This window comes from Lutra lutra, chromosome 2 (genome assembly GCF_902655055.1).
Source record: "Lutra lutra chromosome 2, mLutLut1.2, whole genome shotgun sequence".
Classification (NCBI taxonomy): Eukaryota; Metazoa; Chordata; class Mammalia; order Carnivora; family Mustelidae; genus Lutra; species Lutra lutra.
The window spans coordinates 28877250-28900597 of NC_062279.1; the positions used below are offsets into that span (position 1 = coordinate 28877250).

General features: G+C 34.9%; 1 protein-coding gene across 7 annotated transcripts in view; it reads right to left on the reverse strand.

Annotated features, from left to right (window-relative positions):
* Positions 1-23348, reverse strand: part of TEX15 (testis expressed 15, meiosis and synapsis associated) — an 88073-nt gene that overhangs the window by 47663 nt on the left and 17062 nt on the right. For 3 of the 7 annotated variants that reach the window (XM_047716782.1, XM_047716798.1, XM_047716792.1), the window contains exons 3-4: positions 11895-12045; positions 1135-1300 (exon numbers count right to left, since the gene is read on the reverse strand). In XM_047716782.1, coding sequence (XP_047572738.1) covers positions 1135-1300; positions 11895-12033 — 305 coding nt within the window. In that variant the 5' untranslated portion in view covers positions 12034-12045. Of the gene's footprint in view, positions 1-1134; positions 1301-11894; positions 12046-12670; positions 12732-12757; positions 12804-16629; positions 16757-17752; positions 17832-23348 lie in introns of those variants that run through there. The other 4 variants (XM_047716812.1, XM_047716806.1, XM_047716775.1 and 1 more) reach the window with 4 other exon arrangements.

Here is a 23348-nt window from a genome sequence, read left to right on the forward strand (position 1 = left end):
TCAATCTGGAAGTGGCAGGATATATCCAGTCCATTCCACTTCTGCTCAAAATTATTGTTTTTTAGATGACAGAAATGCTGTCAACTACATCTGTCATTTCTACCAATTCAAAGTGATATCAGAGGGTAAGTATGTTTAAGTCAAGAGGAATTAATTCTAAAACAAAAAAAAAGAAACCAAAACCATTCTAAAACAAGTTCTAAGTGGGGGTCCTTGATGAAGCTACAGTTAGGTTTTAAGTTAAATACCAATTAGTGAAGGAGAAAAAAATCAGAAAATGAAAAAGGTAAAATTGTGTTCACATAAGATCTAGATTAATAAATATAAAATGTTTACAATGAGAGCTCTGCATGTGCTTTTATCCTTTCTTATAAAAACAAAATAATGGATTATACCTTCCTAAAAAGTATAAGCAGTACCTTTTAAAAAAATTAAAATTAAACTAATTTAACACTCTGTTATATACTCAAATAAAAAAAATTTTAGAAGAAAAAGTGGCTCTAGTGGAAGAGCTGGAAATAGCCAGATATAATCCTGCCAAATTAAAACAACAGCTAAGTCTCTGAACAGTTGAATCAAGGGAAAAAAGTTATTTTCTGAATACTTTAACTATTTTATATTACACAGGAAGCACAGGAAATCTACAAAATGGGTGCTTAATAAATGTGCTGATGTAAGCTTCTGAAAAACTATCAAGATTAAAAAAATTACAAGTGTCTGAAATCTGTCTACATTAACCTGTAAAACTTATTAATCAAAATCTTACACTTAGGGGCACCTGGGTGGCTCAGTGGGTTAAGCCTCTGCCTTCAGCTCGGGTCATGATCTCAGGGTCCTGGGATCGAGCCCCACATCGGGTTCTCTGCTCAGCAGGGACCCTGCTTCCCCCCCTCTCTCTGCCTACTTGTGATCTCTCTCTCTGTGTTAAATAAATTTAAAAAAAAAATCTTACACTTAGCTCTTCACTATTACACAAGGCTACGAGAAGCCAACAAAATAATAAATAATCTCTGTACTTATTTTCTTAGTAATACTTACCAAATTTCTACTCAAATGGTAGAAATTACTAATTCTTATGACTTCAGAGCAAAAATAACCCAAAATCTCAACCTTCTTTAGGTCATAGTAACTTACCTCTTAGAAGTAAAGTTTTTTTCCAACTCCTCATTGTGAACCAGTTTTGTATCCCCAAACCGCCATGATGATTGTAGATCACAGCCTAGATCAAGCTGGCACTGGTTAAGAGTATCATGTATGAAACTATACTCTCTAGTATTGGTGCAACAAGATGACAAGTAAACTAAAGATAAAGAAAAGGGAAGGGGTTATTTGACTTTAAAACTACATCTTTGTACATCTACATATTGACATACATAATATCAAAACCAGAAAAATGATGTTGGTTAAAATCCACATATCTTAAGATTTTACCAGTTTTACAGGCACCTGTGTGTGTACAGTTCTGTGAAATTTTGTCCTTTGTGTAGATTCATGGCAACCATCATAATCAAGATACACTAGTGTTTCCTCCCACAAAGATCTTCCTTGAGGTGTTTTAGAAATAGAATCATACTGATAACTGTATTCTTTCTCTGCCTCAATCTTGAAAACTACTATTCTCCATCTCTATAAATTTTGTCATTTCAAGAATGTGTTATAAGTAGAATGTTTTAGTTGTGACCTGTGGACATTGGCTTTTTTCATTTAGGATAATCCCTTTGAGAACCAACTAAGTTATTACTTCAATAGATGTTTTCTTTTTATTGCTGAGTAAGTACTCTATGGTATGGATGTATCATAGTTCAACCATTCACTGGTTATAAACCTAGGTGGTTGTCTATTTTTCGCTATTACAAATAAAGCTGCTATGAACATTTGTGTATAGTTTTTTTGTGTGGATGTACATTTTCATTTCTCTGGGATAAATGCCCCCAAAGTGTAATTACTGGGTCATTCGGTAGTTCCATGTTTAGTTTTTTAAAAAAACTATTGAACTGTTTTTCAAAGAGTGGCTGAGGTATCTGGTTTCTACTGGCTAGATGACTTATTTTGTTTCTCCATATCTTTGCTAACATTTGGCATTGTTATTCTTTTAATTTCAGCTGTTTTAACAAATGGATAGTGATATCTCATTTTGGTTTCCATTTCCTTAATGGCTATGATGTTGAACATCTTTTTATGTTCTCATTTGCCATCTGTACATCCTCTTTGGTGAATTGTCTGTTCATGCCTTTTTCCTCACTAACTGGATTGTTTTACCACCTTTTTTAGCTTACTAATGAGTTTTGAAAGTACTTTATATGTTCTGGATATGAGTTCTTTTCATATATGTGATTTACAAGAGTTGGCAAGGATGTAGAGAAAAAAGAACCCTTGTGCACTATTGGTGGAAATGAAGTTCTTCAAAAAATTAAAAATAGAAATACCATATGATTCAATAATTTCATTACTGGGTTTTCACCCAAAGAAAATGAAAACACAAATGTGAAAAGGTACAAGCACCCCTATGTTTGTTATAGCATTATTTATAGTAGCCAAGATATGGAAGCAGCCCAGGTGTCCAAGAATAGATGAATGGGTAAAGATATGATACACACACACACACACACACACACACACACACACGCACGCACATGCATATCCACACACAAAATGGAATATTATTCAGCCATTAAAAAGATGAGATCATGCCATTTGCAACAACATGGATGGACCTAGAGGGTATTACGCTAAGTAAGTCAGAGAGAGAAAGACAAATACCATATGATTCCACCTATATGTGGAAAATTAAAAACAAAAAAAAATGAATAAACAAAATCAGACCTATACATAGTAAAACTGATGGTTGCCTGAGGGAAATGGGATGGGAGGATGTTCAAAATGGGTAAAGGGAAATGGGAGATACAGGCTTCTAGTTAAGGAATGAATAAATCAGGGGGAGAAAATGTACAGAGTAGGGAACATAGTCAGTGGTACTGTAGCAGTGTCGTATGGTAACAGATGGGAGCTATCCTAGTGGTGAGCACAGCATAATGTATAGAGTTGCTGAATCACTCTGTTGTACATCTGAAAATAATGTAACATTGTGTATAAACTATACCCCTCAAACCCAAAAGCCCTATTTTCTTCCATTCTAAGTTATCTTTTCACTTACCTGTCTTTCAGAAAGTAAGTTTTTTAAGAGCGATGAAGCCAATTTATCTTTTTTAAAGTTTATTTATTTTAGTGATCTTTATACCTAACATGGAGCTTGAACTCACAACCCCAAGATCAAGAGTTGCATGCTTTACCAAATGAGCAGCCAAGGGCTCACCCATGATTGATTTTGAATTATTTTTTGTGTGAGTTAGGGAGAAGTTCCTTTTCTTGCCTATGGATGTTGTCCAGTTGCTCCAGCAACATCTGATGAAAAGACTACTTTTCTTGATTGAATATAACTTTGTAAAAATTAACTGAAAGAAAATCAAATGAGCATATTAATGTGGGTCTATTTCTGGAATCTCTGTTCTGCTCCATTGATCTATCCCTCTGCCAATGCTGCACTATCTTGATTATTGTAGCTACATAGTAAGCCTTAGTACTGAGCAGAGTAATTACAAACACTTTCCTTTTCTATTTCTAAATTGTTTAAGCTATTTCTAGTTTTTTTGCCTTCTCATGTAAATTTGAAAATAAGTTTGTTTATTTAGAAAAAGACTTGCCAGGATTTTGAGAAAAACTGCAATAAATCTAAATTCATGGAAAACCAGTATCTTCGTTATGTTGAGTCTTCTAATCCATAACACTGAGTCTTCTAATCTATAAGTACACCTCCCTAATAACAAGTTCTCCTTGATTTCTTTCATCAGCATTTGCAGTTTGTTTGTTTTTTTGTATATCTGAGAAAGTGCCATACAAGCAGGGTGGGGGAGGAGCAGAGGGAGAGAAAGAGAATCTTAAGCAGGCTCCATGCACAGGGTGGGGTGGCGGAGGGGAGAGGGGCAGAGGGAGAAGGAGAAACAAATTCCCTGCTGAGCAGGGAGCCAGATGCGGGGCTCCATCTCAGGACCCTGGGATCATGACCTGAGCTGAAGGCAGTCACTTAACCAACTGAGCCACCCAGGTGTCCCTTGGGAGTCTGATGTTTAACCAACTGAGCCACCTAGGTGCTCTAATATTTGCACTTAAAGCACAAAAACACTATACATGTTTTGTTAGATTTATAAAAATGTATTTCAAGTTTTAAGCTATTATAATTGGCATTATGTTTAATATTTTGATTTTCATGTATTCTTAGCTAATATGTATTCAATTAATTTTTTTAATTGAAACAGTTGATACACAGTATTACATTAGCTCAGATATACAACATAGTGATTCAACAATTATATACATTCAATATTTTATTCTTTCTTTACGGCTGAGTAATTTTTGTGTGTGTGTGAGTGTACATACACATACCACACCTTCTTCATCCATCCATCCATCCATCGACACTCAGGTTGGTTCTACAGTTCTTCTATTTTGATCTTGCACCCAGGAAGCCTGCTGAACTTATTAGAGAGTTTTTTTTCTTTTTTTGTAGATTCTTTGGGATTTCCTATGTAGAGCATTATGTGACCTTCAAACAGAAACAATTTTATTTCTCCTTTTCCAATCTCTGCTTTTAAGTTAAATTTATTCCTTTTTGCACTGGCTACAATTTCTAGTACTATGTTGTTAAGAATGGCAAAAGAGAAGGTTCTTGCAGTCTTGTCTTATAGAGAAAGCTTCAGTTGTTCATCATTTAGTGATGTTAGCTACATGTATTTTTCCTCCAGTTAAAGAAATTCCCCTCTTGTTAGTTTGCTGGGTCTCTATCCTGAGTGTTGAACCTAGTTGAATGCTAAATTTAGTTGAGTGCTTTTTTTGCAGTAATTAATATGATCATGTAATTCTTCTTTATACCTCAGATACACATTCACTTTCAAATATAAAACCAGGCTTGCATCCATGAAATAAAACTCCTTTGGAGGTAGTGTAAAATCATTTTATATACAGTACTGCTGAATTCTTATTTTGTATAAGATTTCTGTGCCAATGTTCATAATGGATATTGGTATGTGTTGTTGTTGTTGTTGTTGTTTTTTATTACATTTGTCTGGTTTTAATACCAAGGTAATAGTGGCTTCATACAATTATTTTCTATGTTCTGGAAGAGTTTCTGTAGAATTTGTATCAACGCTTTCTGAATTTTTAGAATTCTCCAGTAAAACCATCTGGGCCTAGAGATTTCTTTCCAACAGTGTTTTCAATTATGAATTCAATTTCTGCAATAGTTATAAATTAAGGTGTTTGAATAATCTACTTAGTGTGAGTTTTATTACTTTGTACTTTTGACAAACTGGTCCATTTTATCTAAGGTGTCAAGTTTATGTAAATAGATCTGTTCATATTTCCTTTTTAACCTCTAAATGCTATGGGTCAGAAATGCTATTTCATTTTATTCCTGATAGTAGAATTTGTGGCATTTGTGTCTTCTGTCAGTCTTGCTAAAGGTTTGTCAATTTTTTAATCTTTTCAATCAACCAGATTTTTTGTTTCATTGACTTTCCTTCTTCTGCTTGTTTTGGATTTGTTATTTTTCTTCTATTTTCTTAAGGAGAAGCTGAGATTACTCTTATGAAATCCTATTTTGTAAATTTAATTCCAATATAGATTACATACAGTGTTATATTAGTTTCAGGTGTACAATATAGTGATCCAACAATTCTATACATTATTTAGTGTTTATAAGTGTACTTTTAATCCCCTTCACCTATTTTACCCATCCCCTCCCCCCTCCCCCACTGCTAATCATAAGCTTGTTCTGTATAGTAAGAGTCTGGTTTTGGTTTGTATCTTTGCTTGTTTTCTTAAATTCAACATTATGATTTTCTTAAATCATATGGTATTTGTCCTTCTCTGACTTATTTTGCTTAGCATTATACTTTCTAGATCCTTCCATTCTGTTGTAAATGGCAAGATTCATTCTTTTTTATGTCTGATTAATATTCCATTGCGTGTGCATGTGCATATATATATGACATCTTCTTATCCATTCATCTAACAGTGGACACTTGGGCTTCTTCCCTAATTTGGCTACTGTGAATAATACTGCAGTAAACAAAGAGGGGCTTCTTCCATAATTTGGCTATTGTGAATAATACTGCAGTAAACATAGAGGTGCATAGATCTTTCGCATTAGTGTTTTTGTATTCTTTGGGTAAATACCCAGTAGTGATATTACTTGATAATATGAAATCCTTCCTATTTTTCTAATGTATTTAGTGCTATAAATTTTTTAGCAATCCTTTAGCTGTGTCCCTCAAGTTTGATATGTTACATTTTCATTTTTATTTTATGTATATTTTTATTTCCCTTGAAATCTCATCAGTATTTGGAAATGTGTTATTTATTTTTCATTTGTTCCGAGACTTACATATTACTTTCTGTTAGTTTCTACTTTGCATATGGTCCAAGAACACATTCTGCAGGACTCCAATTCTTTTAAATATGTTGAGATGTGTTTTGTGGCCCAACATATGTCTCTCTAGGTAGGTGTCAAATCAGCATTTGAAAAGAATGTCTACTCTGCTATTGTTGGGTGAAGTTATGTACAAATGTCAATTACATTCTGTGGCTTGACAGTATTAAGTTCTTCCATATTTTTGCTGATTTTTTGCCTTGATGTGGGGGTGAAACTCATGGGGCCTGAACTTCACAACCCTGACATAAAGACCTGAGCTGAGATCAAGAGTTGGATGCTGAATCAACTGAGCCACTCAAGTGCCCCAACTGCTGGTTTTCTGTCTCAATAGTTTTATTTTTTTTTAAATTTAAATTCAAGTTACTTAACATATACAGTAGTATTGGTTTCAAGACTAGAATCTGGTGATTCATCACTTACTTATAATACACCCAGTGCTCACCCCCACAAATACCCTCCTTAATGCCCATCACCCATTTAGCCCATTCTCCCACCAGCCCACCCCATCTTCAACCCTTAAGTTTGTTCTCTATAGTTAAGAGTCTCTTATGGTTTGCCTACCTCCCTGTTTGTATTTTATTTTTCCTTCCCTTCCCCTATGTTCATTTGTCTTATTTCTTAAATTTCACATATAAGTGAAATCATATAATATTTTACTTTCTCTGATTTATGGTGCTTAGCATAATACACTCCATCTAGTTCCATTCATGTTGTTACAAATGATAAGATTTCATTTTTTTGACTGCTGAGTAATATTCCATTGGGGTGTGTGTGTGTGTGTGTGTGTACACACATCACATCATCTTTACCCATTCATCAGTCAATGGACATTTGGGCTCTTTCCATAATTTGGGTATTGTTGATAATGTTGCTATAAACATTGGAATGCATGTGCCCCTTCAAAACAGCATTTTTGTATCCTTTGGTTATATACCTAGTAGTGCAAGTGCTGGGTCATAGAGAAGTTCTATTTTTAACTTTTTGAGGAACCTCCATACTGTTTTCCAGAGTGGCTATACCAACTTACATTTCCACCAACAGTGTAAGAGTGTTCCCCTTTCTCTATATCCTTGCCAACATTTGTTGTTTCCTGAGTTGTTCATTTTAGCCATTCTGACAGGTGGTATCTCATTGTCGTTTTGATGTGTATTTCCCTTATGATGAGTGATGTTGAGCATTTTTTCATGTGTCTGTTAGCCATCTGGATGTCTTCTTTGGAAAAATGTCTATTCATGTTTTCTGCCCATTTCTTAACTGGATTGTTTGGTTTTGGGGGGGGGTGTTGAGTTTGGTAAGTTCGCTATAGATTATGGATACTAACCATTTATCAGATATGTTGTTTAAAAATATCTTCTCCCATTCCAAAGGTATCTTTTAGTTTTATTGATTGGTTCCTTCACTCTGCAGACACTTTTTATCTGGACTGATAAGGCTAGGACTTCCAGTATTATATTGAACAACAGTGGTGAGAGCAAATATCCCTGTTGTGTTCCTGACTCTAGAGGAAAAGCTCTCAGACTTTTTTTCCACTGAGGATATTAGCTGTGGGTCTGTCATATATGGCCTTTATGATGTTGAGGTATGTTCCTTCTATCCCAACTTTCTTGAGAGTTTATATAGAGAAAGGATACTGTATTTTGTCAAATGCTCTTTTGGCATCTATTGAGAGGATCATGTTCTTATATTTTCTTTATTAATTTGGTGTATCATGTTGATTGATTTGTGGATTTTGAACCACCTCCACAGCCCAGGAATAAATCCCACTTAATCATGGTGAATAATCCTTTTAATGTACTGTTGGATTCAATTAGCTAGTATCTTGTGGAGAATTTTTTCATCCATGTTCATCAGGAATATTGGTCTGTAATTCTTTTTATTGGGGATTTTGTCTGGTTTTAGTTCTACCAATTTTTGAGAGAGGTGCACTAAAGTCTCCAACTACATTTCTTCTTTCAGTTTTAACAATTTTGCTTCATGCATATTGAAGCTCTGTTGTTTGGTGCATACTCATTGAAGTTTGCTATGTCTTCTTGGTAGACTGACCCTTCCATCATTATGCTCTATCTTTGTTCCTAGTAATTTTCTTTCCTCAGAAGTCTACTTTATTGAATATTAATAAAGCTACTCTCACTTTATTTTGATTGTTTGCATGGCCTATCTTTCTGCTTATCTTTATTTTCAAAAAACGTGTATCACTATATCTGAAGTGAATTTATCCACAGTATATATTGGAGTCATGTTTTTAATATATTGTGTCAACTTCTGTTTTTTAATTGGTATATTTAGATCATTGACACTTAATATAACAGATATATTGGGGCTTAAGCTTGCCATCTCTGTTTATTTTTCCCTTCATTGTTCAATTCTCTATTTCATTTCCCTGACCACCTATGGGTTGCTTGAACATTTAAAAAATTCATTTTTATCTATATTCATAAAAACTTTTAATTCTGAGGTTAACTATAGATTCACATGTAGTTATAATACATAACATAGAGAGAGCCTGTACCCATTCACCCAGGACCCTCCAAAGGTAGTATCTCACTTTATAATTATTTCCTCCAAATTCCTAGAGAATCACATCACAGAATGTTAAAATTTTTCTCCAGTTGTCAGATACAATTAGAAAACTCAAGAGGGGGTGCCTACGTGTCTCAGTTGGTTAGGCTGTGGCTGAGGTCATGATTTTGGGGTCCTGGATTGACTGCTGCATTGGGCTCCCTGCTTGGTAGGGAGTCTGCTTCTCCCTTTCCATTTCCTCCTGCTTGGGAGCTCTCTCTCTTTCTCTCTCAAATAAATAAGTGAAATCTTAAAAAAAAAGAAAAGAAAAGAAAACTCAAGAGAAGGATGGCCCCATTAAATTTCCCTATATTTTGACTCTCCCTATTGTTTGTTCTTCATTCTTAATGTTCCCAGTTTTTTTATTTTGACCTTTTCTCTTTAGGGAAATTTGTTTAACCATTCTTTCAGGTTAGATCTGCTGATGTAAAATTTTTAGTTTACTTTATCTGACAATGCTTATTTCACTTCTGTTCCTGGAGTATATTTCTGCTAGGGACAGAACTCTGGGTTGACAGTTCTTTTCTTTCTACACTTGAAAATGTGTCACTTCCAAAAAAAACAAAAAAACAAAACTACCCATGGGCGCCTGGGTGGCTCAGTGGGTTAAAGCCTCTGCCTTCGGCTCAGGTCATGATCCCAGGGTCCTGGGATCGAGCCCCGCATCGGGCTCTCTGCGCGGCAGGGAGCCTACTTCCTCCCCTCTCTCTCTCTCTGCCTGCCTCTCTGCCTACCTGTGATCTCTATCTGTCAAATAAATAAATAAAATCTTTAAAAAAAAAAAAAAAAAAAAAAACCTACCCAGACCTTTAAAAAAAAAAAAAAAAAAGAAAATGTGTCACTTCCTTTGGACTCCATGATTTCTAATGAGAACTCTTCTGTCATTCAAAAAATTCTTCCCCTATAGGGGCACCTGGCTGGCTCAGTCGATAGTGTGTGTGACTCTTGATCTTGGGGTCATGAACTCAAGACCCTGCTGGAAGTAGGACTTAAAAACGTTTTTCTTGCCGCCAAGGAGCCTGGGTGTCTCAGTTGGTTGGATGGCTGACTCTTGGTTTTCGGCTCAGGTCATGATCTCAGGGTCCTGGGATTGACCCCTGTGTCAGGTTCTGCACTCAAAGAGAAGTCTGCTTGAGGATTTTCTCCCTCTCCCTCTGCCCCTTCCTCTGCATGCTCTCTAAAAAAAAAAGTCTTAAAAAAGTTCTTTTTCCCTATAGATATATGGTTGCTCTAGTTGCTTTTGAGATTTTTCTCTCTTTAGTTTTCGGAAATTTGATTATGATGTGCTATAGCATGGACTTTTCGGGTTTATCTTATTTATTAAAGCTTATTCGGCCCTTTGACTATATAGGTTTTATGCCATTTTCCAAATTTGGGAGATTTTTAGCCAATATTTCCTCAAATACTTTCCCACACTCTTTCTCTTTTACTTTGGGGACACTGAGGACAAAGATGTTTAATCTTTTATTATTGTTCCCCATGTCCCTGAAGCTCTGCCATTTTTTTTCTATGTTGTTCAGACTGAGTAATGTCTATTGTTATTATCTTCAAATTCACTGACTCTTCCCAATATCTTCTCAATTCATCTCTGGAACCCATCCACTGAGTTATTTCAATTATTGTATTTTTCAGTTCCAAAATTTCTACTTGGTTCTTCGTTACATTTTCCATTTCTTTGCTGAGATTTTCTAGTCTTCTTTTGTTTCAAGAGTGTTCATAATTGCTTACTGAAACATTATAGTGGCTGCTTTAAAAGCCTCATCAGATAATTCCAACTTCTGTTTCATCTGCCTGTTGGCATTTCTGGATTATCTTGTCTCATTTAAGTTGAGATTTTCCTGGTTGATGGTAAATGAATGACTTCAAAAAATTATATCTTGGTCATTTTGGATGTCAAGAGTAAGATACTCTGGATCATATTTAATCTTGGGTTTTAGCAAACTTATACTGAAAGTGAGCCAGCAGGGGAATCTGCCAGTAGGGGAAGGCAGAGGGTAATCGATTCTTTAGTACCAGGTGGGACTGACATCCTGGCTCTCCACGGGGTCTCCAATGACATTGTGGGGGATGCTTTATTATGTAGAAGTCAATGCTCCTGACTCAGCCTCCACGGACAGACTGGAAGATGGATGGGTGCTTTCTAATTGGCAGGTGTGATAGAAGTCCAGGCTCCTTAGTTGGTCTTTATTGACTCTACTCTAAGTGAGAAGGGGTGGCTTATTATCATAGAGGAGGGGTGGAAAACCATGGACACTGCAGGGGCAGGGGATGGCAGGGAGGGGAACTTGTTACTGCCATGGAAGGCAGTAGTGGAAGTCTAAGTCCTCCACTTAAGTCTGTGCTAACAAAGGTGTGCATGTTATATTCCACCCCCCTAGTTTTTTGTAGAAGTAAGGTATTTATTGTCAACCAGGTTTCTATTTCTCTAGGATGTGCCTTTCCCAGTTCTTGGCAAGGGAGAAGAGACTTTTCTTGGGGCTTTCTATGTCTGTTCCAGCTGGCATTCCTGGACTGTTGGCATCGAATCTAAGACATGGAGGAAACAAAAAAATAAAATCTAGAGAACTTACTGCAATGACATTCTTGATTTCCAGGGTTCTTAGCTGGTCCATTTTCTTCTCTAAACTTTTCAAAGTCTTCTAATATTTGTTTTATGCATGATATCCAGAATTTTTAAGTGTACTTATGAGTTATGTCTGTTCCATGAACATTTGTGTGTATACATGTGTGTTTAAGGAATTAACCAAATTTTATATAGTCAAAACAAGACAAACATAAACTAAGAATCAGAGAAATGCAGTAATAGTTATGAAATAAACCTATTTCCCATAGAGACAGTATATATTACCTTTCCCAGCTGTCCTTCTGATCTTGGGAATAGTGAATTTTTTCAGAGGACTGACTTCTACACCAGTAACTAATAAAGGTTCACTTGTTGAGTTCATTTTCCATAGTGTCTTGTGTTTAGCAATCTCTTTCATTTCCATTTTGTTGGTGGCCTAAAATCGAACCCAAATTATTAAACAAAAGGTCAATAAATGAGGCAATGGCAGTAAAAAGTTTTAAAATTCTTACAGGGAATTAAATATATATTATTGGTCACATTGACAACCGATTCCAATCTCAATTTGCCAGGTTACCTAAAATAAAAAAATGAACTAACAACTTTAGCTTTTCTGTAATTTTTTGAATATTTATTTTATAGTTTCTAATAGTTCTTTTCTATATAATTTATGTAACTATAATTGGGTAAACCAAAAGTCTGTGTTCCTAAAAAGCTTAATAACTTCCAAACAATTTTTGTTCACATTTGGTAAAATTCTTGGCAAACAGTCTATTTTTTAAAGTATTTTGCTGACACATTTCTGTGAATAGAATGATATTCTCTAAATCAAAATCTCTGCCTCTGGAAGAAACTTACTAAAGTTATAAACTAACTACTGCATGACTATCCCACGATTGCCTAAGCAGTCACCCGTCACCCCACTGGCTATTGTTCCACAGCATCACTCTAAATATATAAGACCTCATATATTATCATACCTGTAACAGATTTCTTTTCTTTCCTCCTTCTTTCTCTTTCCAGCCCTCCCTCCCCCACCACCCAACACAATAATTCTTAACCTTTCAAGTAGAACTCATACTAGGTATTGAAGGAGAGTTATGGAGCCTACACACAGAGAAATATATGTAGACATGGATCTTTCATACCATTTCATAATATGGTTCACAGGCCTCCTGACAGCTATCAACTGCTTGGTTCAAACGTAGATCATAATCTACATTAACAGCTGCCAAAATTCTATAGACGGATCACAAAGGAGAAGATTCTACAGAAAGTTCACAAAAGACCTTGCCCTCAATCTCCACTTCACCATTTATGAAAGACAATCTTACAACCTCCTAATCAAACATGGATCAGAATAGGAAATGGAAAAAGAGGACAGAGACCTCTAGAAATAGAAGAAAATCAGACTTTTTCTCATCCAGTGTCAATAACAGACACTAGTAGTGTTGCCTCCTAACAAGAATACCCTTCAGATACACTAGCTTGAGCCAAGGTGCCTGGCTGGCTCCGTTGGTAGAGCACATGACTCTTGATCGTTGGATTGTGAGTTTGAGCCCTGTGTTGGAAGGGAAGAATAGCTTATTTAATAACTTAAATTACAAAAAAAAAAAAAAAAAACCTCTTCAGTTAATCATGATCTAAACCTATTGCACACAAATGTATACTATCATCAGTTGAATAAGAGCCAAGTACTGCAACAATACTCAATATTGCCTTTAGCTACAGTTAAATTCTGTTTTCAGTAAAGATGAATACTATCTCAGCTCTATGGTTTCTTATAAAATATTCCTCTAATAGAATTTATTAATAAAGTAGATCTCTGAAATTCACTGATTTTGTTCCTTAGGGGGCTTAGGATAATACTTAGCCACAAAGCAGCTAAGTTAGAAAGTTTTGTTTTGTTTTGTTTTGTTTTTTAAGTAAGCCCTATTCCCACCATGGGACTTGAGCTCATAACCCTGAGATCAACAGTCACATACTCTACTGAGTGAGCTAGACAGATGCCCCTCAAGGTAGTTAAGTTAAAAACTATGATGAAAGATGAATATTCAGGGCACAATGGTATTCAACGTTTTTTATTAAATAAGTTGCACCCAGCAATTTTTCAAGTAGGAATAATACTTTTAAACTTCAGCCAAATAAATCAGCCATGTTAAAGTAGTAACAAATCAATACAGATCTTTACATTCATATGTCACAATTCCATAACCATTATATTTATACTATCTTTATAAACATATGAAAAATTTTTTCCATTACATACTGCAGAATATATACAATAGTCCTATAACCACTGTCCATGTATTTACATATATCACTTATTTTTATATATGTAAAAATGAAATCAGGAAGTCTGAATTCTGAGTGTTCATGCTGAGGCTGTCCTATTAGGTCCTGGGTTATTCTAGGTGAGCAGTAGAAAGAGAAGAATCATTAGCCATCAGGGAAATCAAAATCAAAACCACACTGAGATACCACCTTACACCAGTTAGAATGGCAAAAATTAACAAGGCAAGGAAACAACAAATGTTGGAGAGCATGTGGAGAAAGGGGAACTCTCTTACACTGTTGGTGGGAATGCAAGTTGGTACAGCACTTTGGAAAACAGTATGGAGGTTCCTCAGAAAGTTAAAAATAGTGCTACCCTCATGACCCAGCAAGTGCACTACTGGGTTATTTACCCCAAGGATACAGATATAGTGAAAAGAAGGGGAACATGCACCCCAATGTTCATAGCAGCAATGTCCACAATAGCTAAACTGTGGAAGGAGCAGAGATGCCCTTCAACAGATGAACAGATAAAGAAGATGTGGTTCATATATACAAATGGAATATTACTCAGCCATCTGAAAGGATGAATACCCACTATTTGCATCAACATGGGTGGAACTGGAGGGGATTATGCTAAGTGAAATAAGTCAAGCAGAGAAAGGCAATTATCATATGGTTTCACTCATATGTGGAACATAAGGAATAGCATGGAGGACATTAGGAGAAGAAAGGGAATACTGAATGGGGGGGAATCAGAAGGGGATACAAACCATGAGAGACTATGGATTCCAGGAAACAAGCTGAGGATTTCAGAGGGGAGGAGAGTGGGGGAATGGGTTAGCCTGGTGATGGGTATTAAGGAGGGCACGTGCTGAAATGAGCATAGGGTGTTATACGCAAATAATGAATCATGGGACACATCAAAAATTAATGATGTACTGTACGGTGACTAATACAGCATAATAAAAAAAAGAAAGAGAAAAACCAATTTTAAAAACTTCAGGAAAAGTTAATGCACAGGGCACAGCACATATTAGGTTCTTAAATGATACTTGAATGAATGAATGAATGAAAGAAGATCAAACAAACCAAAAGCGGAAAGTTTTCCCAACAACTAGAACATCTTTCATATAGGACTTGTATATTATGAGCAGATTTAAGCTAATACATTTAAGGATTATACAAGGGGCGCCTGGATGGCTTAGTCAGTTAAGCATCTGACTCTTGATTTCAGCTCTGGTCATAATCTCAGGATTGTGAAGTCATAATCTCAGGACTGTGAGATCCAGGCCTCAGTTAAACTCCATTGCTCAGCACAAAGTCTGCCTGAAATTCTCTTCTCCCTCTGTCCTCACCCCTGCTTGTGCTCACTCTCTTTCTAAATGAATAAAAAATCTTTAAAAAAAAGTATTATACAAAATAATTCTAAGAAAAACTTACTAAAAGTGATTCAAGAAGGAATTAAAAGAATTCATCATCCTAATACTATTAAGAAGAAATTAAATTAGTAGTTACAAATGGATTATAAAAATAAAAATGATATTAATGTATCATAAATAAGAGTACATCCTAGAAACACAAGGGAGATTTAGCAATAGAAATATTTACATTTCACTTACTACATAAACCTTCTAAAAAAGGAAAATCAAGTGATTATCTCAATAGATGCAGAAAAGCATCTAATCAAATTCAAAATTCATTTTTAAAAAAAGTTTAGTAAAGAGGAATTGACAGAAACATTTATAATTTGATGAATATGTACCAAAAATTTATAGCAAATTGCTAAATATCAGAAGCACTACCTTTTAAATCAAGAATAAAACAAGAATGGCTTTGTTTCCCTTATTTCTGCTTTCTTTCTACAGTAGGCTGTTATGATTTTTTGTCTAAGTAAAATTCATTCTTCATCTGTCTAAAACTTCATCCAAGTTTTCTCCTTCAAGCTGAGACTCACATTCTTTCACTCCCAGAAATTCCCAAATCTTTTTCCTTTCCTCTTTAGCTTGCTTTATACCTTTTATTTCACAGGGGCAGATGGCAAGAAAGGCAAAAATCATGTTTCTAATTTTGGTTCTACCATTAACTAATAATATTATGACAGGCAAAACGCCTAACTTCTTTGAGACTAATAATAGTATCAATACCTCACACAGAGGTCTATTTTAAAAGAATATTTGGGGAAGCCTGGGTGGCTCAGTCAGTTAAGTGTCTGCCTTCAGCTCAGGGTTTGATCCCAGGGCCTTGGGATCTAGCTCTGCATCGAGTTCCCTGCTCAGTGAGGAGCCTGCTTTTTCCTCTCTCTCTGCCTGTTGCTCCCCTGCTTGTGCTCTCTGTAATATTTGTACTGGGTTTCCTAAGACCATCACCAAACGCTGAGGACTTGAAATGCTTGATTAGAGATTACTAAATAAACCCCAAAATCTTTTATCTGATTATTATCAGAGTCTTAATAAGAGAATTAGTATTTCAACTGAAAAACTTTGAGCCCTAGAGTTTCTTTAGTAAGTTTCAACTGCTATCACTTATGAAAAGGTTTCCTAACATAAATGAACTGAATATCTCCAGATACACAAAGCATTAATGAGAAAGTTTTTCTCAGTTCTCCTTCAAACTTTTATATGAGTCAGCTTATTATTAACTTTAAAATCTCTGAAAGTTTGTTGATCTCTCTTTAACAAAAGATGCCTTAGTTTCAGAATTTTCTGGCAAATACTGCTCTATTTTAACTTATTTTTACAATTACCTTTTATTTGTGCCAAATATTGATTTTCTATTCATTTTCCATCCCAAAATATACTTGAAAAAAGTCTATTTTAGAATATTACAGTAATTACTGTAATGATATGTAATGATGATCAGAAAAGATCGTTCATTCCTCTTCTAGTAATCTCAGGACAGAGTTCCTGATGAATAAATAAATGATGAATAAGCAACATTCTCAGAACTTTAGTCACAAAAGTAAATTCTGAGTTCTTCTGTAGAGAGTGCTAAAGGGTTCAGACTAAGAATTATTTCTGATAAACAAAAGGTTAAATCAGATCATACATATGATAAACTACATATACACTTAGTGGAATTAAGCCAAGAATCCCTCAGTTAAAACTACACAGTGCAGAGATGAAATATATTTTTGCCCTATTTTTCATTTTACAGATCAGGGATTGGCAAATTATAGCCTACTCTTAGTTTTCATAGGGACTACAAGCTAAATGACAAAAAATCAAGAATAGTGTTTCATGTCACTTAAAAATTACATGAAATTCAAATGTAAGGGTCCCACACTAAGTTTTACTGGGACACAGCCTCAATCTATCGTCTACAGCTGCTTTACTATTAAAAAGCATAGCTGAGCAAATGTGACAAGAGACCCTATGGCCTACAAAGACTAAAATGTTTACTATCTAACCCTTTATGGAAAAGTATGCCAACCCATTAGAGATGAAATAAATATCAAATATCAACTAAATATCAAAGATTTGGGACAATAAAAACTAAGTTTCATGATTTCTGTTTCAAGGCTTTTTCTCCTATTATCTCTCCAATGAATTCTGAATTTCATCCCGACTCACTTTGCTTCTCTGCCCAAAAGCATTTAAACAAGTTCAAACCTGATCATTTTTAAAATAAAGGAGAAGAGGGATCTGGGTGGCTGAGTTGGTTAAGTGTCCATCTTCAGCTATGTCATGATCCCAGGGTCCGGGGATAAAGCCCCCACTGGGTTCCTTGCTCAGTGGGGAGTCTGCTTCTCCCTCTCCCTCTGCCTCTCACCCCACTTGTGCTCTCTCTCCCTCTTAAATAAATAAAATCTTTAAAAATAAAAATAAAAACAAAGGAGAATCTGCTAGGTCATATTTGTCCTTATTTACATCAATTCCCACTCCCTCCTCAATCTATTTCGATTTCCAACTCCACCTCAATAGCGATCTTCAGTCACCAGTGATTTTTCACATCAGTATCTCACTCATTTAAGTACACTTCTGGCTCATAACTTACTTGGCCTTTCTACCTTCAATACTGTTGACTAATCTGTTCCTGAAATAATACTCTTCCCCTGACTTTTGTGACTTCATAATCCTGACTTCAGGTGGTGCTTTCTCAGTCTTTTAATAATTCAACTTTATTTGGCTTTTATTGTTTTAATTAATTTTTACTTATATAAGGGAAATAAGAGAATATTCTCTTCAAAATTTTTTTTAGTATTTTATCAAGCTAATTTTAGTCAACAACAAAAACAGAATTTTGTGGTTTTAATTTGCATTTCTTTCATTACTAGCGAGGTTATTTTTTTCCTATCACTTGTTTCTTTTTCTCCATTTTTTCTTTTTACAGGTTTTTAAATGATTTGTAAGGACTCTGCATACAGAGAAATTAGTTTTTGTCATAATAAGTGTTGCAATATTTTTGTTTTAATTTCGTTTATGGCATTTGTTTCCCATAGCAAAAATTTTACTTTTTGTGTAGTTTAATTTCTCATTCTATTATTATTCTGGATTTTTATCCTATTACCAGCAGTATGTGAAAAGTTCTAGTTGTACCATATCCTCACCTCGTTTGATATTAGCAGACGAATTTCTGCCAATCTGGTATCTGTCAATGCTATCTCACTATGGTTAGTTTGCATTTGTTTGATTTTTGATGAGACTGAGTATATTTATTGGTCATTTGTTTTCTCAAACTTGTGATATGCCTGTTCAAGATTTTACCCACTTTTCTATGTGGTTATTTATTCTATAGGTTTGCAAAATTTTTTTTTCAGATCCTAGCTCTTCACCAATCATACTTGTCGCAAATAATTTTCCCTCAATTTTTGAACTTATTTTTTTACTTTTTTCAACAAAAATATTTAATGTAGTTGAAATTATGAACTTTTCCTTTAGATTTATTTTTGGTTTTGATCAAATTTAATAAATTATTTTCCCCAAGGTTTAGATAATCTCCTCTATTCTCTTTGAAAAGTTGTATAGTTTTGCCTTTTACTTTTAAGTCTTTAAATCACCTGAAATTCATTTTGGTCTGAGGTAAGTAAGAAGGGCTCAATTTTTCCATATCAGTATCAAATCATGCTAGCATTTACTTGAAAATTTTTTCCCTGTTTATCTATGATATCTTTAACATAAATCAACTTTCAATATATGCATGAATTCTAGGCTCTCCGATTTGTTTTACTGGTTGATGTTTTTCTGTATTCCTGCACCAACACCATACCACAGAGTAATTGTTATATGTTTGGACAAAACCAAAAGAAAAGGAAAAACAAATCTTGTTCTTCTGAATCATCTTTGCTTTCACAGACATATTTTAAAATGTTTGTCTAATAAGAAATCTTGCTTAGGCTTTAATTGAAAATTCACTGAATCTACCACTGACCAAGGACATCATTTTACTAGTCTTCCTGTCTTAAACATGGGCTATCTCCCCACTTATTCATGTCTTTAATATCTTTCAGTAAAGCCTTATTTTTTCCATGAGGGTCTAACATGATTTGAAGAGTTTATTCTAAGCTCTTCATAATTTTAGAATTACTACACATTATCTTTTTAAAAAGTTTTACTTATTCACTGCTAATGTTTAAAATGGCATTCAGGATAATAGTAATGACTAACATTAATCTGGTACCACTTATTAGGAATCAGACACTTATCTAAGTGCTTTAGATATATATTGATCCATTTAATCATCATATCCCTATAAGATACCTTTATTATAAATTATGGGAAAAGGTTTAAGTTAAATAATGTGCTCAAAGACACATAGCTAGGAAGTGTTTGTTGAATCTGAAATTCAAAGCAAGGCAGTCTGGCATCACAGTGAATGCCCTTAACTACTAGGCAAAATGACCTTCAGTGAAACTTGTTTCTATGCATTGACTACATAGTAACCTTGTTAAGCTCCTATTAATTCTAATAATTTGTCTTCATAAACAACTACAACCTCTCTGATTGATGAAGGGCATATAATAACGATTTTCTTTTTATTTCTTTTTTTTCCAATGACTACACCATTTATTTCTTATGCCTGCCATGCTGGGCAGGCTGCGAGTTCTAACATATGTCAAATATAAATGATAATGTCAGATGCCGTGGTCTTTTCCCTGGACTTAGAGGGAATGTTTTAAATCTTTACAACCTAATGACAAATTCTATTTTTTTTTTTTGAAAGACCTGCTGTATCAGGTTAAATTTTCCTGGGTATAGAATTGTAGACTGACTGCCATTTTCTCTCAGCATTCTTAAGATATTATCCCACTACTTACTACCACCCACTGCTCCTATTAAGAAATCACCTCCAATCTAATTGTCACTCATAAGTGAAGCTTTTTTCTCTGACAACTTTTAAAAATCTTTGTCCCTGGTGTTCTGCATTTTCATTATAACATTCTAGTATAAGTATATCAGGGACTTCTTATATTTAAGGTTTGGTAACTGTAACATTTATGTGAAATTCTCTGCAAATTTATCTTTGAATATTGTTGTGGCATTGTTCTATTTCCTTAGAACTTCTAGTTATCTACGTTCAAACTTCTACCTTTATTCATGTTTCCTAACCCCTTATTCATATATTTTATCGCTTTTTCCTAGGTTGCATTCTCAATAAAGTTGATTTAAAATCACTAGTTGATTTAACACACATATACACACACATTAAAAAAAGTGATATAATATCTGACTTGTCTGCTTTAAAATTACCCAGTTTATAACTGCTGAACCTTTAAAATGGGCTTCATTATAGTATTATATTTTCATATATGTTAGAATTTTCCATAATAAAATAGAAGAATAAGAGTGTTTTGATAAATGTGAATAAATTATCTTTAAAAGATAATATTAGCTGTCTATGGAGAAAGGAACCCTAGGGGATTTAGGAATGGGGAAGAGAGAGATTTTTCAGTTTATATCTTTTTACCTTAATTTTTATCTTCGCAAATTTATAAACTCTTAAAAATGAAAATAATCTGCTCACTATTGTAACACAAAGTATAAAATATCTAAGAATAAACTTAAGAAATGGCCTGGCTGATAGGAAGACTTCTAAAATACTGAGGGACATAAAGGATTTGCTTAAGGATGGAACACACATAATTTATTCTTGAGAAGGAGTTCTTATTATTGTGAATATGCAAAATCTTTCTATGTTAAGTCCCTAAAGTTGATTCAATCCTTAAGTTGACAAAAATAATACTAAAGGATATATGGAAAAAGAAACAATCAAGGAAATTTGAGACAGTAACTAGAGGACGGAAACTGGCACTATTAAATATTGTAATTTATTTGATAATTACAGCAATTTTAATTAGCTGGGTATACGATCACTCAATTAAATTTAGGTTTTATTACTAAGAAAGAGGATAGTAAGTAATAGGCAACTTAAAACTATGGTTATTGAGACAAAAAAACAACAACAATGGAACATCACAGGCAGAAAAAACACCAAAAACTCCCAGGATTTTGAAGATGCTAATATTGGTATTTCAAATCAGTGGGGAATCTATATTTAAAGAGTACCTAGCCACATGGAAAACAAAAACACAAAAGTTAAAACTACAATGAAGTATATTTTTTCCATACCTTGCAGATCAGAAAATATTAAAGTCTGACAATATCAAATGCTGCAAAAGGTACAGAGCAACTAGAATTCTCATATATTTCTGGTGATTATGTAAGCTGGTACAGTCACTTTAGAATACACTTATCTTGTAAGCTTGAAGATGTGCATTACCTTCTGACCTAGCAACTCCATTCTCTAAATATCAAGCATCAATTCACAAAGTGTGATCCAAAAACTTCTGAGGATCCCCAAGAATATTTCAAGGTGTCAGCAAGGTCCTCTTTACAACTATCTATCTGTGAGGTCATATTTCTTCATATTCTCCAACCAAAACAACAAAAACTCCAGAAGACTAAACGCAGAAGCAGGTATGAGAATTCACCTGACTTCTATTAAGCCTGATTTGCAATAATGGAAACCAACAGCACTCTACTTCAGGAAATAGTTATTCTTCATTGAAATATTATTTATATCAACATGTGATGAATGTGTTATTTCTAAATGAAAAATTAGTATGTTAAAATATCTTGATTCTAACGTGGTACAGTAAACATTAATAGACGTAATCCTCATTAACAAAAGTTCTTCAGGGCTTAAATTTGAAGGGTGATGAAAGGGACCCTGTATAAAGAATACATTTGGTTTTGTCCTATGCAAAGAGCCTCAAAAACCCTTGGAATTTCCTGAAAGACAGAACTGATTTTGTTATGATAAAAGGGGACTCATGGTGGGCCCCTACATAGCTTCAGAATGGGGGCTGATCACCAGAAAGACCATGTATGTGATTAGAGGGTTGGGACTTTCAGTTGCTCCACCTGGGAAAAGGGCAGCAGAATGAGTTCAGTTATATGTCCAATGATTTAATTAATTGTGCCTCTTAATGGAACCCCAATAAACACTATACACTAAAGCTCAAGGATGCTTATTGATTGGTGAACACACTGATGTGCTGGAAGGGTGATGCTTCCAGACTCCATGGAGAGAGGACATGGAAGCTCTGTGTTCAGGAACCTCCCAGACCCCATTCTATGTATGTCCCTGTAATTAAACTATAATTTTAAGTACAGTGCTTTCCTAAGTTCTGTGTGTTGTTCTAGTGAATTATTGAAACTGAAGGGTTTGGGGAACTCTTGAATTTTTAACTTGGTCACAGATGTGAAAGGCTTGGGGAACCCACTTCTGACTGGCATCTGAAGTAAGGGCAGTTTTGTGGAACACTAAGCTCTTAACTTGTAACATTTGCCACTAAGCCCAGGTGATTAGGGTTTTGTGTGTATATGTGTGTTTAGAGAAGGAGTTAGAGACAGTGAATGAGAGAGACAATGAGAGAAAGAAGGGAGGTAGGAGCAGAGGGGGAGAGAGAGAGAGAATCCCAAGCAGGCTCCAGCCCTTGGGCAGAGCCTGACATGGGGCACAATCTCACTACCCTGAGATCATGACCTAAGCCAAAATCAAGACTCAGATGCTTAACTAAGCTACCTAGGCTCTAGTGGTTAGTGTTTGAACTGGATTGCATACGCAGCAGTTAGGGTAGCAACAGCAAATTTTAAAACCCCCATCTCTGAGAACCATTACCCCAGGGAAGTTCTTGCATATGTATACCTAAAAGCAAGTAGACACATATTGCATGGAGCACTGGGTGTGGTGCATAAACAATGAATTTTGGAACACTACACACAAAATTAAATTAAATTAAAAAAAAGAGAAACCGATTATAACGAAGCTAAAAAACACAATAGCAAAGATGGAATAGAAGCATATCAAGAGACTGCAGTCAAAAAGGTAAAAAGGGGCACCTGGGTGGCTCAGTCAATTGAGCATCTGACTCCTGATCTCAGCACAGTTCTTGATCTCGGGGTTGTAAGTTTAAGCCCAGCGCTGGCCTCCACACTGGGCATTTAGGGAAAAAAAAAAAGA